The 19113-nt window shown below is 40.9% G+C and overlaps 1 protein-coding gene across 1 annotated transcript in view; it reads left to right on the top strand.

Annotated features, from left to right (window-relative positions):
- The window catches only part of TBL1X (transducin beta like 1 X-linked), a 169878-nt gene extending 150815 nt beyond the window's left edge, over nt 1-19063 (top strand). The window contains 15 exon segments of the mRNA XM_048493434.1: nt 451-604; nt 812-899; nt 902-955; nt 1755-1763; nt 4065-4087; nt 4204-4339; nt 6171-6231; nt 7138-7175; nt 7177-7245; nt 7248-7268; nt 12820-12894; nt 13143-13270; nt 14168-14333; nt 15541-15642; nt 16718-19063. Coding sequence (XP_048349391.1) covers nt 451-604; nt 812-899; nt 902-955; nt 1755-1763; nt 4065-4087; nt 4204-4339; nt 6171-6231; nt 7138-7175; nt 7177-7245; nt 7248-7268; nt 12820-12894; nt 13143-13270; nt 14168-14333; nt 15541-15642; nt 16718-16744 — 1151 coding nt within the window. The 3' untranslated portion in view covers nt 16745-19063.
- Nucleotides 19064-19113: the final 50 nt, after the last annotated feature.

The raw sequence follows: 19113 nt of genomic DNA, 5'->3' as shown, positions 1-19113 counted from the left end.
GTACAGTGTGGGAGGGTGGAGAAATGCATCTTACTGGTGACAGTCCTCTGAAGATATGCCTGCTATAGATGCGGGTGAAACCATTAGAAGCTACAACTGCCAGACCCCAGCCACGCACCACACGAGCTTTGAAAATCCATAATAGTCAGCTGATTCTTGGCCACTTAAAACCTTCATCCTTGTTTTGATTCCCTTCAGCGTGGGGAATGCCATTCAGCAGTTTATTCCAAAACAGAATGTGATTTTGGTGACTTAATGGAAAGCTGTTCTTAAATGTAGCATTTAAGTTTTGCTGGCTTAACCTGGGAAGGAAAAGTAGTACTTTTATGTAGCGCTATTAATGCAACAACCAATCAGCAATCAAAGTACCATTTGAACGAAGAATGAACAGTGTAATAAGCTATGCTGCTAATAAAACATTAAAAAAATTACAATGTTTTTGTCTTCCAGATAATCATCATTCAAAGCCAATGGAAATTGATGGGGATGTTGAAATTCCTCCTAACAAAGCAACAGTCCTCCGTAAGCCACCATGAATCACCTGAAGGGTCTTTTATCACTGTGCCTGGAATCCTGTCGAGTGATTCATTAGCATCGTAGGTAAGTAGAACGGAGGTCTCAAAGTGGCTTTAAGCTGCATTCACTTGTATCGCATAATACTGGATTATAATTATGCTGTTAATAATAGCTTGTTGTACCTACGATTGGTTTTGAGCATTTCGCTTTTGGTTCATCATCAATTTATTGTTATTAAAAGCCAAACTTTTTTCTGTATGCTTAATTACATCGCCTGGTCCTGTTAGGTCTGGAGACTCAACTTAGCCCTAATATGGAATCTTAATGAAAACAGCAACAGCGGTAGTTCCACTCAGCCATGATTTTTGAGGCACTGTATAAAGAGAAGGAGGCCAATGATGTCCCCAGCAATAAGGATGTAACATCGTTGGACTGGAATGTGAGTTGATGAAAACATCTTTGAAAAGTATTTTTTACAATGTTATAGTCTTGTTACTATCATACTTAAAGTTGTTCCTCGGGTGATATAAATCAATTCCCCATTTTATCCTCGCAAAACCCTCGTGGCTGCGATAGACAAAGTGTTATTTGAGGACCTGTAAATGGAAAAGGATTCCTAGTGTTATATGTGCATATCCCATAGTGACCAAGTCATTGAGACTGTGAATGGAGTTCCCACTCACACGCGGACTTTTGCCTCCCATCTGTGATTCTCCATAGTTTCCAGAAGTTGCTCCTGAAATATCAGTTTTGTTATTCCATGAAGATCTTTAGAATTTGCTTGTGATCTGCAGCTATAGGAGGAGTAATTTGGAAATCACTTGGATCTCTCCCCTTGCTCAAGCAGAGGTGCATTTTTCTTGCACAAGGTTTTGGAGACTGAATCATCTTTTTTCTGAACATAAGAACCTATCTCCTCCCGGCTTTACTGGCACAGGCCAGATAACGTAGACTGGAAAAAAAAAAGAGAATATAAAATAATCTGAAATTAAATCCAATGTAGATAACTCCATACTGAAGAGCATTCTGCATTTAGTAGACTTTATCAGTCCGCTTCCCAACTGTAAAGCTTTAACTCACAAATAAGAAACGTATGCCATGCATTCAATAGTTTCAACAGAGTAAAATGGATGATATGCATGATAAAATGGATTTTGCAAAACTTCAAAGGAAACTGATAATTTTTCAACGGTGGGTGGGAATCATTATGGACTAAAACCATTTTAACTCACTGCAAGTCAGATGCTGTATGAAAAGGACAAACTGGTATAAAATATTTTTTAGATGAGTACATGACACCACTGAAATGATTAAAGAAGACTGGCCGATAGTATCTGTTGGAGATGGTATCTGCTTGAGAGATGTAATGAAGAGTTGGAACTTTTTTCATATGTGTGGAGTTGTTAAAAACCAAGAAAGTTCTTGGATGAGAGAAATACATAAGAGGATACAGCAGATAATCACATTTGAATTTCCTCTCACTGCAAAAAGCACCTTAATGCTGTTGGAGTACACTACCAGAAAAAGCTTCCTTTAACAAACTGAATGATACTGTGTTGGTACCAATAACTTCTGCAAGAGTTATAATTGCAACAAACTGGTAATCTGATAAAGCACCTCACAATGGAATGCTGAGAGGACAAAATCAGAGAATATGCTATCCATGAAGCCAAACTAACTAATCTTTGTGAATTCCATTATCCAAAAGATGAATTTGAGGAAAGAAATTATGGAGTCCTTATTTTTTCATACCAATCTGACCTGACCACGCATTACAAACGAAAAACAAAATATATCTTGAAGTCTGGAATTTAACAACTGATGATGCTTAGAAGTATATAAGTAATGATAAAGATTTTTTTAAAACCTTATAAAAGGCAGTCTCTAATAAAATAGAAAAAAAAATGTTATATTAAGAATTCATTATGGAATATGTACTTATTGTGTTTCCATGAAAAAATAGAATGACAGTGTCTTATATATTAATTTTGCTCCCCAAAGATGCACTATGTCTTATTTTCAGGGGATGTCTTATTTTTCTGCTTCCACAGCTGCATGCTCTGAAGGTCCAGCAGGCATGCTTCCAAACAATAAAACTTTGCTAAGATCTTACTTTTGGGGATGCCCAGTCTTTACATTTTAAAGCACTTCCAGCAAAACCTCTATTACATCTTATTCCTCAGGGATGATGTCTTATTTTTAGGAAAGTCAGGGTAATATAATGAAGGGAATAGATTTCTTTTTTCTGTTCCTTACTTTTTTAATGTAATCACATGTCTGTTTTCTATTATTTATTTTTACTTTTTTTTCTGTATGTTTAATAAATGCCTTGAAAAACAATTTTAAAGTACCATCATCAACCTCGCCTCCTGAATTTAATTTTGAGGAGCAGTAGTTACTGGCTAGTGGTTCAGTTTGTGATTGTGTGTTGTTATGGTGAGGCAGCAATAAAATACTATTTGTTGTATTTATATGAAATGACATTTTTTCTTGCCATAATAATGGAGTTCATAAGAAGTTCATATTAATTTTCTCAGCAGTCACTTACAAAAAACCTGCAGGATAGGGTACTTCCCTGATCTCCATGTTAGAGATTAGGGGTGTGGGTGGAAACTTAGGTGTCAAAGGGGGCTAAGTTAAACTGCCCACTTACAATGATGTGGGTTTTCTTAAAAAATCAAAGCAGCCCTACAACTTCTTTTACAAAGATGTCTGTTGTAAGTGATGAAGAGAGAAAGGAGTTCTGCCAAGCTGGTTAAACAAGACAGTAACCTTTTGTTGGAGAGCAGTTCAATACTTCCTCTTGTTCAGCTTAACGCTTCTGATTTCCATTACTTTGAAGAATGAATTATGTGAAAAGTGCATCCACTGATGTATGAATGCAGCTCAGCTGAGGAGCTCATTCCGTATGAGCCAATAAACACAGGTGTAAGGATTCACTACTTAAAGCCCATTTTGGGGGGGGCCACGCTTCAAGATAGGTCCTGTACCTCCAAAAAAGAGTCTGCCCCATTGTATTTTCCCCAACCCGTTGTTTTTTTAAAAAAAGCACTAAACAAGTAAACTAGCTGCGATTCTTTTTGAAAAAATCCTGGATGGAACCCACTCCTCCACAAACAGCCAGGCAGGAAGTTAGCTTTATTTTTCCAACCTTCCCCCATGCCCTCCATGGTGAAGGATGAAGCCTGCGTTCGTTGCCCAACCTTTCCAGGGAGGCCCTTTTTTCCCTAAAAAAAAAATTTTTGGGGAGGTTGCATCTATGCAAGTGCAGCTGGTCATATCATGTGTGTTTGCCAGGAATTAAAAATCAGAGAGAAGCATCTCTGTGCAAAGAGTTTATTACAACCTCGATTGTTTCCGTGGGATCCAATCACTGCCTGCATGTGAACGAAGTTAACAGGAAAACTGGTTCCTTTATCATTACAACCCGTTATCACATTTGCTGTGCAGGAAGTCACGACCTCTGTCTGTTATATTGCTACTTGAGTCTCATTAGTAAAACATTTCTTGATTTCCTTTTGACATGTCACACCAGAGTAGGACAGGAGCAATTGTTGGCAACGGGATCATAATGATGGCTTTGCAAGAATATATGGACAGAGAAGATGGTAAGATTCAACAGTAGCTATTTCCAAATTCATTTGATGGTTAATAGTATTGTCTTATTCATTCCCAAGACATTACAACTGTTAACTTTGTCTGTTTTAGGGAACCTTACCGGCTTGCAAGCACCTTAGGTCAACCCATTGATAAGGTCCCATTTTTGCTCCCTGAAGTGGAACAAAAGGGGAATTACATTTTAAGTGCTGGTGCGTTGGATAAAGTGGAGTATTGAAATATTTAATTTTCCAGTATAACACGGAGCGCAATGTTCTGAGTACTTTTGCATTGGTACTGCTTGGAGTTCTTGTAAAACTGCTCTTGGGGGGATATAATTTTCAATCCTAATTTTTCTTTCTGTTCAGCTGGGTGTCATTAAAAAAAAACCTTGATTTTCATCAAAAGCGTAGTGGAATGCTTTCTACCTGTTAGAAGATGATAATCCATACCATGCAGCATAAGTATGTTTTGATCACCCTTTGTTTGCTTGTATATAGTGTACAGAATTTTCCATCAAAGTGGAAAGTGGGGAGGCGTTCTATGAGGGAGATGAAAGAACATTTGCTGGTATTTTTGCGCGTATGTGTTACATATATTACTCTGATGACATTCCCTATCCCAGAGATGAACAATGCATATAATAGCACTTGAGTTCCTGATGCATCTTTACTAATTAAAAAATGTTTTCCTTCCCTTGAATATCACTTTCTATAATTGTGATTTATTTAACTTATAGTACCTGGAAGTAAGAGACTGCAGGTAGAGTTATAAATATAGGCTGTAGATTTTTTTCAGCTAAAGTGCCAGGAATTACTGCCTCAAGACTTGAGAATACTAAATAGTGCCGAAGGATCCACTAATCATTCTAGAACGGGGGTAGGGAACCTTATGCTCGAGAGCCGCGATCTGGCTCTTCTGCCTTTGCACTGCGTTCCATTGCTGAGCCGCTGGCCCCATGCTACCTACCCTGCAGGCAGCAGGGCTGGCCCACCAACTGTACCTGCAATAGCCCGGCTGGGTCAAGCGCCATTGAGCTCCCCTCTCGCCTGCCCCCCGTTGGAAGATGCGGGGTGGGTGTTTTCCCAGCGCCGGCCGAGGCAGGAGCTGCCGCTGGCCCCATCTCTCTGCTCCGGCCTGCAGTACCAGCAGGGCAGACGCAGCATCCATGCGCTTCTCAGAATGGTGAGCGGAGTAAAAGGTAAAAAACCCAATATATACGAGGTGTTATCTTTATTTCAAATGTTCAAAAAATTATTTATGCGGCTCCAAGTGTTTTTTTTTTTCCCATGGAAAAGAAAAGCGGTCCTCGAATGGCTCTTTGAGTGTTAAAGGTTCCCTACTCCCCTGTTATCTCTAGAATATCGTGAAGATCACTGTACTGTAATATCATGAAAGTTTAGGTGGGAAATTTTATGATGGCTCATGGACAAAAACCTATCCTAAAATCCTCTACACTTTTCCCACAGGATAAATGTGGGTACTTAAAAGAGCTTGTGTAGTATTAACCTATTGGCATGAAGTTACCGCTGGCAGAAAATCAGATTTGAGAGTTCCATCTTTCCTCTTTGCAACCTTTCAGATTTTCTCTTTAGATTTAGCGACTGGAATTGCATAGCTTTCACTTGGACAAGTTACGCATAGTTTTACATTCAAATGATAATTTGCTTACAAAACCACACTGAAAATCCAGTTCAAGAGTATAGGATGGTGCAAGGATATGGGAGTGGAGGTGGGTTTTCACTGCTTTCCTTCAAACATGTATCCCTTTTCAGGTTTTGTATTATTTAAAGATGTTTCTTTGTCCAGTCACAACTCCTAGTCACTGAATTTAAGTGAACATTTCAAAAGATTTGGCCCAACTTTGCTATTAGAATATATGATAAAGCAATGGCACATAGAAAAACATTTTTTTAATGTACATTACTGGAATGGATCCAAGTGTGGGTCCAGGCAAAACCGAGCTTTTCTCCTCCTCAAGGATGAGTGCCTCAGTATGTGCATGTTTTGTTTGCTGCTTTCTCCCCTTCCCCCACACCCTGCCCTTACCCATGCAGACAACAATAATTTGGGATGCTCATACAGGAGAAGCCAAACAACAGTTTCCTTTCCACTCAGGTAATTGGCCCTTCTATTGAATTTATTTAAGCTGTTGTTTGTTGTTTGTAAACTCAACCAAACACAAAGTAAGCTTATACTTGTTTTTAATAAAGAAACACACACCATTTTTTAATATTTTAAAAACTCAGAATAAAACAGCAGATCATATCAGAACAGCAGATCAGAACTCGCCATACTGAATCCTACAGCATGTTTTACTGAAAGCAGATCCCCGCTCTGGTTTCCTAACACGATGGAATGGGTCCATCTGTCTCATGATTCTACCTTTAGACAGGAATCCACAGTGTCGCTTAGTAAAAAAACAACAATGTTTCAGGAGAAACCATATAATATTGCCAAAGCACCTTCAGTTCATGACAACAGTTGGTACAGGTATGAACACTGACTTCCAGCCTTGGCCCCTATGATGATACTACTTTGCAGCTTCCCCTTTGTGTTTTAGTATATATAGCGCTGCCTCTTATGTCACATCTTTACGCTAAACATGTAATGTATGTCTAAGCTGTAGTAGGCTGAAAGCAGCCTGGTCCCACAAAGATAAACTGTTCCTCAGCCAGTATATGTGTTGAGTGGGGGCGTGAGGAGTTATGTGTCTCTTGTGGCGAATAGTCATTTTGCATCTTGGCAAAGTGCTCAGATCCATTGCTTATTGATGGTAACTAGGAGGGAAACATCTTAGGTGTCTTTGAGCATGTAATACTACACCGCTAAAGTCCATAGTGTTATGCTGTTACTGGAAGTCTGGCTATGCTGTAGTCTCTAATTCCTCCCAGGGACACATGCTATTGAAATTTCCATTAGAATCACATTACCCAATCCTATCTATGGCGTGGTAGCAAAGGGCCTTGGGGTGCATTTATCCCTGCCTGATCTCTGAATGTTTTGTTTTCCTTTTTATAGCAGCCCTGCTCTGGAATGTAGACTGGCAGAACAACACCGCTTTTTGCATCCTGCAGCACTGATATGTGCATTGCCATGTATGTACCGGCTTTAGGTTGTGAAGCGTCCTGTCAAAACTTTTTCAAGGCCATACGGTAAGCTTTATAAATGACTCTTTTGACATCTCATTTGAGGTTTGGAGCATTTGGATTTTAACTGGCGATTTGATGCCATATATGGAGCCTGATCCTTTAATACATGGCTTGAAGTCAGTGAATTCTCATGTGTCAGTAAGGTTTTATCCGCAAGTGACAGACTTTAAGCACAGAAGAAAAAGTTCATCCTCAGCAGTGGTGGGATCCAAAAATTTAGTAACAGGTTCCCATGGTGGTGGGATTCAAACTGTGCATGTGAAGCCAATGGGGCTGGGCGGGCACCTATCGGGGCGCAGCTGGGCATTCCAGGGGCAGGGCTTTCCTGGGCAGGGCTGTGGCAAGGACGCAGCCGCTGCGCCGGTCCTTGGGCGGGAAACGAATTCACGCAGGCGCAGGCTGCCACACTTGCCGGTGCACCTCCTGCTAGACTGCTTCAAGTTCTGGCGCTGCTTACTGCTACAGGAGGTGTAACTAAGGCAATAATCATGTGGCAAAATTCCCTCACCAATTAGTAACCCCCCCTCCTGCACACACAAATAATTAGTAACCTACTCTAAACCTGTGAGAACCTGCTGGATCCCACCTCTGATCCTCAGTCTTCTGTGCATCGCCACACTGGGAATACATCACAGTTAGAGCACCCTCTAGAGCTGGCTCAGAATCTCACTGAAGCTGGACTGCATCAGATGCAGTCTCAGAGTGCACCTGCACAGAAGACCAAAGATGAACATTAGTCTCTGGAACCAGCAGAGAGGAGTAGCAGCAGAAGAAGACTTGGCCAGGAAGAGCAGAGTGCTGGTGTTCATTTGAGGGCTTTTCCTCAAAGCCACAGCTTTAAAAAACAAAGTGTATTTTAGCAGGGCTATCTCTTTTCTCCCTTGTAAAGGCTCCTGTGAGCTAAGGCTGCTGAATCTGGAAGGTGGGCTTAACAGGGTTAACAGAGTTCATCTCTTGTCTCTTTGTCCTGAGAGGTGGGCTTTTTGTCCTGAGAGGTGGGCTTTAGTTCAATCTCTGGAACTGAAGGCGCTACGCCTAATGGCGGCTAATTTTAATTTAATTTTTTAAAAATTTTAAATTAATAAGGACATATTTGACAGATAGTAAGTGCAGATAGCTCCAGGGGCAGTGACTAAAAGCTTAATATTTAAATATCTAAACAAATCAGATATGAAGGCAGAAAGCCAGCAGGAGATGGGGGCTTCCAGCGTTTTGCACTGAGTGTCACATGTATGACTATCTGCCACTAGGACAGAAGTTGTGTGCCCTCGCTGCAATGAGCTCCTGGCACTCAAGGAACGCAGGCGCTCTTTGAAGCCAAGGTGGCAGACCTGGAGAAGCTGAAAGAGTAGAGAGGGTGACAGACAAGGCTTTCAGGGACCCAACAGCCGGGTCCCCACTCCCAAGGTGACATCTCTTCAGATGTCATGGAGAATGAAGGTCTTGGGGACGGAGGGTGCTAGTTCGAGGTGGTGGAAGATGCTCCCTAGATGGGATCCCTTCCTTAACTGGTGATCAGCTATCCTCTCTGAGGATACCCCTCGGGAGGTGGGGGGGGCTCCCTTGTAGTGTGTGTGATTCGATCATTAGAAATGTAGAGAGTTGGGTTTGTGAGAGTGTTGATGATCGCGATGGTGACTTGGCTCGCCTGGTGCTGGTTATGGATGTCACACTCTGCCTAGATAGGCTTTTAGACAGTGCTGGGTGGAGTCAGCAGTTGTGGTCCACATTGGTATCAATGACATTGGGAAATGTAGCCGAGGTTCTGGAAGCTAAATTTAGGCTGCTAGGAAAAGGTTGAAGTCCAGGACCTCCAAGGCATTCTCAGAAATGGTACCTGTCCAATAATGCTAGGGCTTAGGCCAGGGCAAGCGGAGATACAGGGTCTCAAATGGATGAGAAGGTGGTGTAAGGCAGAGGGTTTCAGATTTGTCAGGAACTGGGGAACCTTTTGGGACAAGGCAGGTCTGTACAACGGGATCGGCTTCATCTTAACCAAAGAGGAACCAGGCTGCTGGCCAACATTAAAAAAAAAAGGTGGCAGAACAGCTTTTAAACTGATCACTGGGGAAAGCCGACAGGAGCTGAAGGTGACTTCCGGGTTCGAATACAGTATCTATGGGGATGCAGACAGAGAGGGAGGTTTTTCTAAATCAACCAGATACAAGCGAAACATAGCAATGTGCATGTGACAAGGATAGTGTCTACAAAAAAGACTTGATGGTAAAAGGCACATAAATCCCAGGTTAAGGACAGAGACAGGGTATACAGGCAAGTTCTATGCTAATAGTAGAAGCATCTCGACCTAAAATGGGGAGCTAGAGTAGAGTTTTGAAGGAGTAATTTTTGATATAGTGGGCATTACAGAGACATGGTGGAATGAGGAGAACCAGTGGGATGCTGTTATACCGGCTACAGGCTCTATAGGAAGGATAGGACAGGGCGATTGGGGTGGAGTTGCCCCTTACATCAAAGAGAGCATAGTATCACATAAAATAGACAATGCAAGGAGCTGGTTCCCTACAGAATCACCATTGTGGATATCAATACCAGGTGAAGGACAGTTTAATATTAGGAATATATTATCATCCCCTGACCAAAGTGCACAAGAGGATTCTGGAGATGGAAAAAGAAATTAGAGAGGCCAACAAAACAAAATGTAGTGGTAATGGGTGATTTTAACTATCCCCATATAAACTGGAAAATGCATGTTCAGGTCATAAAAGGAGAGAACTTTCCTGGATATGCTAAATGACTGTGGCTTAGAGCAGATGGTTGTAGAACCAACCAGGGGAGAGGTGATCCTAGATCCTAATTCTATGTGGGACCCAGGACCTGGGTGCAGGAAGTCAGTGTTGTTGAGCCGAGAGGAACAACAGCCACCACAATGCTGTCAGATTCAGTATCTCAGCATGCTTAACAAGTGGCAACTACTAATGTAGTTTACTTCAGAAAGGGAAATTTCTCAAAGATGAGGGGGATAGTGCGCAGGAAGCTGAAAGGGAAAATCAAGAGAGACAAAACTGTCCAGGATGCTTGGAGGTTATTTAAAAACACAGTAATAAAAGCTCAGCTGGAATGTGTTCCACAGGTTAGAAAAGCAGCACCCAGTCCAAAAGAAAGCCACCATGGTTAACAAGAGAGGTTGAGGAAATTATCAGAAAAAAAGAAAATGTCTTTTAGAAAATGGAAGTCCAGTTTTGGCTGATGAAGAATATGAGAGGGAACACAAATGGTGGCAAAGAGAAGCAAGTTAGCTGTAAGGGAGGCAAAAGGATTATGAGGAACGATGGTCATGAACATCAAGACCAGCAACAAACAGTTCTTCAAGTACATCAAAAGCAGGAAGCCAGCAAGGGAAGCGGTAGGCCCATTAGATGACAAAGGAACGACGGGTGTGCTAAAAGATGGCAGGGAGATTGCAGAGAAGCTAAATGAATTCTTTGCATCTGTCTTCACCCAAGAGGTGAGGTGAGGAACATTCCTGCACCTGAACCAAGCTTCTTAGGAGGCTTAATCCGGTGAACTAGTGAAGATAGTGGTAGACAAGGAAGAAGTTCTGGCAGCCATTGATAAACTAAAGGTTACCAAATCCCCTGGCCCAGATTGCATTCACCCAAGAGTTCTTAAAGAGCTCAAGCATGAAATTGCTGATCTTCTCACTTTAATATGCAACTTATCCCTGAAATCAGGCTCCATCCCTGAAGACTGGAAGATGGCCAATGTCACACCAATCTTTAAGAAAGGATCTAGGGGACCTCGGGAAATTACAGGCCAGTCAGTTTGACATCTGTTCCTGGTAAATTAGTAGAATCTATCATTAAAGATAAAATTATCAAACATGTAGAAAAGCAAGACTCGCTGAGAAAGAGTCAGCATGGCTTTTGCAGAGGCAAATCCTGTCTTACAAACTTACTAGAGTTCTTTGAGGGTGTAAACAGACATGTGGAGTAAACCAGTGGACATTGTCTACTTGGATTTCCAAAGGCTTTTTGACAAAGTTCCCTCACCAGAGACTGTTGAGAAAAACTCAGCAATGAAGGAATAAGAGGGGAAGTCCTCCCATGGATTAAAACTGGTTGAGAAACAGGAAACAAAGAGGGTGTAAATGGGAAGTTCTCACAATGGAGAGATGTCGGAGTGGTGTCCCCAAGGATCCTGTTTGGGACCAGTGCTCTTTAACCTATTCATAAATGCCCTGGAAGTAGGGGTGGGTAGCGTGGTGGCAAAGTTTGCAGACGATACCAAATTATGTAGGGTGGTGAGAACCACAAAGGATTGCGAAGAGCTCCAAGCGGACCTTGATAAATTAGGTGAGTGGGCCCAGAAATGGCAAATGCAGTTCAATGCAGCAAAATGTAAAGTGATGCACATAGGGGCAAAAAATCCAAACTTCACATACACGCTACAGGGGTCAGTGCTATCAGTCACAGACCAGGAAAGGGATTTAGGCCTCTTAGTTGATAGTTCCATGGGAATGTCAACTCAATGCATGGCAGCTGTAAAAAAGGCAAACTCTATGCTGGGGATCATTAGGAAAGGAATTGATAATAAAACTGCAAAGATTGTCATGCCCTTATATAAAGCAGTGGTGCGACCTCACTTGGAGTACTGTGTCCAGTTCTGGTCGCCGCATCTCAAAAAGGATATTAAGGAGATAGAAAAAGTGCAGAGAAGGGCAACAAGGATGATTGAGGGACTGGAGCACCTTCCCTATGAGGAGAGGCTGCAGCGTTTGGGACTCTTTAGTTTGGAGAGGAGGCGTCTGAGGGGGGATATGATTGAAGTCTACAAAATTATGCATGGGGTAGAAAATGTTGACAGAGAGAAATTTTTCTCTCTTTCTCACAATACTAGAACCAGGGGGCATTCATTGAAAATGCTGGGGGGAAGAATTAGGACTAATAAAAGGAAACACTTCTTCACACAACGTGTGATTGGTGTTTGGAATATGCTGCCACAGGAGGTGGTGATGGCCACTAACCTGCATAGCTTTAAAAGGGGCTTGGACAGATTTATGGAGGAGAAGTCAACCTATGGCTACCAATCTTGATCCTCCTTGATCTGAGATTGCAAATGCCTTAGCAGACCAGGTGATCGGGAGCAACAGCCGCAGAAGGCCATTGCGTTCACATCCTACATGTGAGCTCCCTAAGGCACCTGGTGGGCCACTGCGAGTAGCAGAGAGCTGGACTAGATGGACTTTGGTCTGATCCAGCTGGCTTGTTCTTATGTTCTTATGTTCTTAACATCATTTACAAGTAAGTGCAACTCTTTTTTAAAAAAGATAATAAATGTAAATAGCATACATGGTTAAACTCTGCCGTGTAAATAAGAGAGCTGATTGTATATAAAAAACGTACACGATCCTGTTCAGATATTATGCTACAGAGCAGAATTTTTGGTCCCTTTCATGACTAGAATAAGAAAACCAGTAATGTAACATGTAGTTGTTTTATTTGTCTTTCTAATAAATCTAGAGAACCCTCTTCTGGATAAAATTTACACAGCTGTTTGCATGCAGTAATTCTGATAAAATAAATCTTTATTTCAGAATGAGGTCAATGCAATCAAATGGGATCCCTCTGGTATGCTTCTAGCGTCTTGCTCAGATGATATGACATTAAAGGTAAAATACTCTTGTAGGAACTTTGGCTATACCATATTTAACAAATCTGTTGTAAAAGATTGACAAAGACATCATTCACACAGTGTCATTTCCGTTGCTAATGATACATTTTGTGTCTAGATGATAAAACTATTAAAGAATAGCCACGGCCACGTTTCTCATACAACTTGTTTTACTTAATCTAGTAAGAGTAAGCTAAACTGTAGATTATAACCTAAAGGCATGTTTTTCCCTTCTGGTTTTAATAGATATGGAGTATGAAGCAAGACGTATGTGTACACGACCTTCAGGCACATAACAAAGAAATTTATACTATCAAATGGAGTCCAACGGGACCAGGCACTAGCAACCCGAACTCCAATGTTATGTTAGCAAGGTAAATACTGTATTCCAACTCCTACTTCAAGAGTCAGTGTGGTGCAGTGACTTGACTGCTGGACCATGTGAACTTTGTCTGGTCACTCTCTTAGCCTAACATATCTCATAAAGTTGTTAATTGACTAAAATGGAAGAGGAAGTACATTGCTCTGAACTCCTTGGAGGAAACATCACAGATTACTTATACCAAGCGTATGTTTTACTTGATCAGATAATGTGGTGTGTGTGAATTTATTTCTATTTGGCTGTTCCTCCAAGCTACTCAGGGAAATAACTAAATGTTACAAAAAAGTCCTTTACATTTTGCTAGAGAAGCATCACTCCCCCCGGATTTTGCCTTGCCCATAGCACCAGCGATCCAGGGGGAAATAAAGTTCAGGGATAATGTTGTAGCTTGGGTATAGAACCCATTCAAGTATGTAGCTAACAACTGAGGGATGAGGTAAACAAGGCAAAGTCAAGATGTTTTTTTTAAAAAAACTGAACAAGAATGTTTATTTGAAATAACAACAGAGGGAAATAAGTATTCAGGTCATATGGCGGGGGTGGGAGGTGAGATGTCAATTTTAAGCTGTTTCTCCCAAGCAGGGGAACCCTTTCTAAGCAGACTGCTAGGTTACACTTCTGATCACACTTATAAATAACCTGATCCTGACATTGTCCTTTAACCTCCCCTTCTGATGCTAACCCCTTCACCAAATTCTGCTCTTTACCTCCCAACTTGGGATGGAACAGAGAGAGGGAGGCAAGAAACGTATGTACAAAATTATGTATTTTTCTGGGAAGCTACAAACACATTCTTTAACTGTATGAAATGTTGGAACTTGTATGAATTTAAATTTCGTAATATCCTTCAAACAGCTGGAAACCTTTTGATTTTAAATGTTTCCCACAGTGCTTCATTTGACTCTACTGTTCGATTGTGGGACGTTGAAAGGGGAGTCTGCACGCATACATTAACCAAACATCAAGAACCCGTCTACAGTGTAGCTTTTAGTCCTGATGGAAAATACTTAGCAAGTGGGTCCTTTGACAAATGTGTCCATATATGGAATACTCAGGTAGGGTAATTTAATAACATAAATGTTTAGAATTTTAATTGAACTGGATTTACCTTGTAATAGTATATGTGTTCTAAAACATTTCCAAGTGAAATCTTGTTGCATTATATATATTAAATGTTTAATTTTTTAAAAATTGAAAGCATCACATTTTTATGGACTAAATATATAAAGCCCATTGTGTGAAACATACAATGAGCTCTAGAAAACTAAACTTTCTGGGGCAGTAGACATGGACATGTATCTGCAGGACCAAACTCTGAAATTGCACTACCCCAAACATCCCAACTTTGACAAGGGCAAGACACAGTAGGGTACATGTGAAGATCGGGAGACTTCTCCCCATCCCCACAGGCACCCCCCCCCTTTGTAAAGCTGGATGCCAGCATTGCAAGGAGGGGCAGCAAGGTGCCTGTGAAGGCCCCCTCCAGCTTTGCAAAGGGAGGACAGCTGGGTACCTGCGAAGATGAGTAGAGTTCTCCTCAACTTTGTAGCACACCCTGCGCCATTTGCAAAGCTGGATCCTGGCTTTGCAAAGGAAGGGGAACCAGCATGTACCTGTGAAGATGGGGATAACTCTCCCCATCTCATAGGCACGCTACCCCCATTTGCAAAGCTGGATCCCAAATATTATGGAGCAAATATTTCAAATATATTTAAATCTGGATCCCAGCTTTGCAAAGGGGGAGGGAGGCTGCTGATTTATTCAAGAATTGACTCAGGCAAGGATTAGGACAGGCCTGTGAGGACCCCAGAGCATTAAGAAGGGTTATTGGCTGAGTGAGAGGGCCTCTTCTTTGCTCAGGATATGGAGCCCTTTGGATTACATCTTCCAGAGTCCTTCACTTTAAGGAATGAGTCATTTGAAACAGCTGGCCTTTTTATATAGTAGGATGATAATAATATTTCAGATTAGCTAATGCTTTTGGTGTTGTCAACATTTTGATGATACCACTTTAAAAATATTCAGTGTTCTTATCCACTTGCTCCATACGTTGATGATAAAGCATAGTAGAACTGAACTGTACATCTGCCTTTTGTTAGACTTTTCTAAAGTCTGATCAGATAAAAAAATAATGGATCCGAGACTGAAAATAATACTAATTTGTGTGTTGCTTAATTATTCTTAAAGGAAAAGCATATTAAACACTTGTTTCCTGAAGGATTATTATTGTTATTATTATTATTGTTGTTACTGTTATTCTAGAGTGGAACTCTGGTTCATAGCTACAGAGGCACTGGGGGAATATTTGAAGTCTGCTGGAATGCTAGAGGAGATAAAGTAGGAGCCAGTGCATCTGATGGATCCGTAAGCATTTTGTAGACATGCTTTTGGTTACTGTTATTAAATTAAGCTCACAAAAGAGCAAATTTTCTGTGTTGTTCAGCTGATCTCTCTGAATTAGTGGGAACCGTGCAGAGGAATTTAAGTGGCCTTGTCTTTCTGAAATAAAAAAGCTCTGTTGAGCACTCGCATTTCAAACAGAATTCAGAAAGGCTCTTATGTTAATCTATTGCAGACAGAAACAGCCTTGTGGCATAACTGCTTAAGATTTGTGATCCTGGGCTCACTTTGCAAACTATATGAGGTGTTGCATTCAATGTAACATTTGGCCCATTGAATGCAGCGGTATGAGCCCAATCACAGTTCTTCTGTTGGAGCAGCATTTCTGTTGGCAGGAGAGAAGGTGGCAATTCCTGCATATTTCCTGTTTCCCACTACAGGCTCTTGGTTTACCTGTTAATTTGTTCCTGAGTGTCCACTGAAACCCAGTAAAATAATGCTCTAGGGGGGTCAGTATACTGCAGCAGGAAAGTGAAGCAGTAAAATCTAGTTCTGGGCTGAATTATCCAGGAGATTTTTATGTCCCCAGGGGTGTTTACTAGGTACCCAGTGCACCCCTTTAGTGCCACTGAATAAACTAAAAGGTTTTCCATGGTATTTGGGAGAAGCTGTGCTATTTCTTTCTTAAATGTGCCCCTGCTCTGTTTCAAGAATTTTGGGAAGTCTCCAAGGTCTTTGGTGAATTCTGGCCTTATGACATCATCTAACAATGAATGCAAACCAGAAACTCTGTTCATGTGATGATGGTGCATGAGTGGTGGGTGGCTGCTTATATAATCGTGTGGAATGTCCAGTTCACACATTAGTTTATATATGTAGGGTATTTCTACCTGTCTATTTTTGCCTGTATCTCTACCAGGCAAAGAGTATCCACCATCATTTAAGAGAGTTAACCAGCCCTTAGGGAACATAAAATTGTTCCCTTCTGTATTTTCTGCTGTGTGGCTTAGATCATTGTCCATTATTACCAACAGAACATTATAATGTATTTTAGACATGTTTTTGATATTTTCCCATTTTTTTCTCTCTCTCTTCTCAGGTTTGTGTTCTAGACTTGCGAAAATAAAGGCTTTAGACAACATTGCAAATGGACCAGCAGTTGAATGTGTGGGTAGAAGCATTCTTCAAAACTATTCTTGACATCTTTAGGACTGCAAGAATTGGGGGGAAACACAGGAACAAGGGGAAAGCTAGAGTGTGAAACAGAACCAGCTCTCCCAGGTGCCTGAAGTCTGCAAAGTTTTGTCCATAACATTCACAAAGGAGTCACTTAGGGGGAGGGTATGGGGATAGGTTCTACCTTGAACTTTGAGCCAACGGAGGTAAGAAGACCTCCACCAGCTAAAAGCTTGCCTGTCTGGTTGGGTCTCCAGGAACTCAATCTGATGACTGCAGAAGAGCAGAAGAAAAGCTGTGCCAAAAATAATAAAAAAATAATAATAAACCTATAAAGCTAAAGTGCTTTGATTAAACCAAAATGGGAAGAAGAATCCTACTCCTCCATGTGGTGTTGTATTTCTTTCCTTCCAATTGGGACACTACAGTTACTCTCCCAAAGGTCCTTCAAAGACCAGTTTGTACCAACAATGTGTGCAACTTTGTAATCACAACACTTTGTATTTTCTAGACTACTTTTATTTGTTCGATGGACTTTTGTTTTCCTAACAGCTGGAACATTAGGCCTTGAGGATCACAGGCTGTAGCTTTGAACTGAGTATTTTCTTCTCTTTTTCCAGTCTTTTTTTTTCTTGGTCTGTGGTTTTCCCCACCCTCCTCCTCTATGCCTTCAGTAGATGCAGCCAGGTGGGCAAAATGAAATGGTGTAACAGACTGCCTCTCTCTCCTCTTTTATTGTCTTCCCTTTTTATCCTCCTCTCCCAACTTCTTCCCCTTCTGTTTTTTAATTATTCCATGCTTCAGATCTTAGCGTCTCAAGGGCACTTTCATCAGATTGTGTAATAAGTGCTTTATGTAAGAATGCAGTGCCGGGAAAGCTTTTTACTGGAGAAAAATGACTTTTTAAAAAAAGAAAGAACTCAGTGTATTTTTGGAGAGAGAAAAGTATTTTTTACGTTAAACACAATTTTAGAAGTTTAGAATGTCCACCAGATGTAGGCTGGATTGTGTTAGTCGTTTGAAAGAACAATGCAGATGGAATCTGATACACATTTAAAGATGCAGTATCCCTTTTATCTCCTCATAAAAGGCATTTTGCTAAAACAACAAAGGTCAGGGTGCTGCTTCTTTTTGATCAGCCTTCTGCAAGAGGAAAAACAAAAGAGTTGGGTGGTTTAGTTTCATTGGCAGAACTTCATGATGGCAATTATAACTATTTGTTTCTTTTTTTTTAAAGTGATATTTCTGTTCTGATTCATATATCCAAATAACTACTGTGAGATATATCCAGAGTAGCCTATGGCCTGATTGTGGCATTCTATTCCAAGTGATTTTTTAAAATTGATCTATGTGATCAGAGTCTAGCATTCAGAGTATATGGAAATAACCTTGTATTTAATTTGCTGACCCTTTTTGTTTACAAATCAGGGCAGTCTAGGACCACGATATTAGAGAGTGGCAGAGTGTTATGTTTCCAGTGAACTGTACTGCTTCTCCATTTGCCCAAGATAAAATGCCAATGTGACAAGGTTAGGATTTATATGTGGACTTAAGCAAGCAAAACAAAGGTTGGAATTGTCAAAGAACCACCTGTTGTTGTGGCTTTTCTTTATCCTTGACAGTTCTGAAATATGGCACCTGGATTCACCTGTGATGGTTAGCACTGTGAATAGCTCTGCTGCAAGCTCTTCTGGAGGGGAGGCAACTGCATCTTTAATGTGGTCACTCTACAGGACATCCCATGGCCTCATCATGGAAGGGATCAACAAGTATTAGTCCCCTCACACATATTAGAAATTGTATTTTTATTTTTGTTCTTCAAAAAACAAACTAGCTAACTTTAGAGCCAAGTGAAGTGCACTTTGTCAAGCATAAGGGTCGTCTTTGTTTTTTTTTGGGGGGGTGTCTTTTGTTTCTTTTTGGCCTTTTTTAATGTGGTTCTTTGTCAATTGCAGAATTTGTTCTCTCAGCCACTCACTGATCATTCTGAATTCTGGCTACTAAAGTTTTTTATTGTCTGTGTCAGACTTGAAGCCAGACTTGGTTCTCATTTCAGCATTTCCCAGATTCTGTTGAAACATATGCTTCCCCTGCCTTTCCTCCCTGCTGCCATTTTGTCCACACACACCCTCCCGCACACTCACGCGCTCTTTGTCTCTCTCTTTATCATCAGATCATCTTGTATGTTGTAGTTCATTTGATTCAAGGAGAGAATCAACAGATCATATTCAGTGTCTTGAATAAATTGCTATATTTTGATATTAGAAAATTCTGTGTTGCTCCTTTATTCTTTCTGCCCTGTTAACATGAGCATGTTTC

Source organism: Sphaerodactylus townsendi, linkage group LG04 (assembly GCF_021028975.2).
Source record: "Sphaerodactylus townsendi isolate TG3544 linkage group LG04, MPM_Stown_v2.3, whole genome shotgun sequence".
NCBI lineage: Eukaryota > Metazoa > Chordata > Lepidosauria > Squamata > Sphaerodactylidae > Sphaerodactylus > Sphaerodactylus townsendi.
Note: the sequence above shows the minus strand (reverse complement) of the source record. Positions and strands in the feature narration are given on the sequence as shown.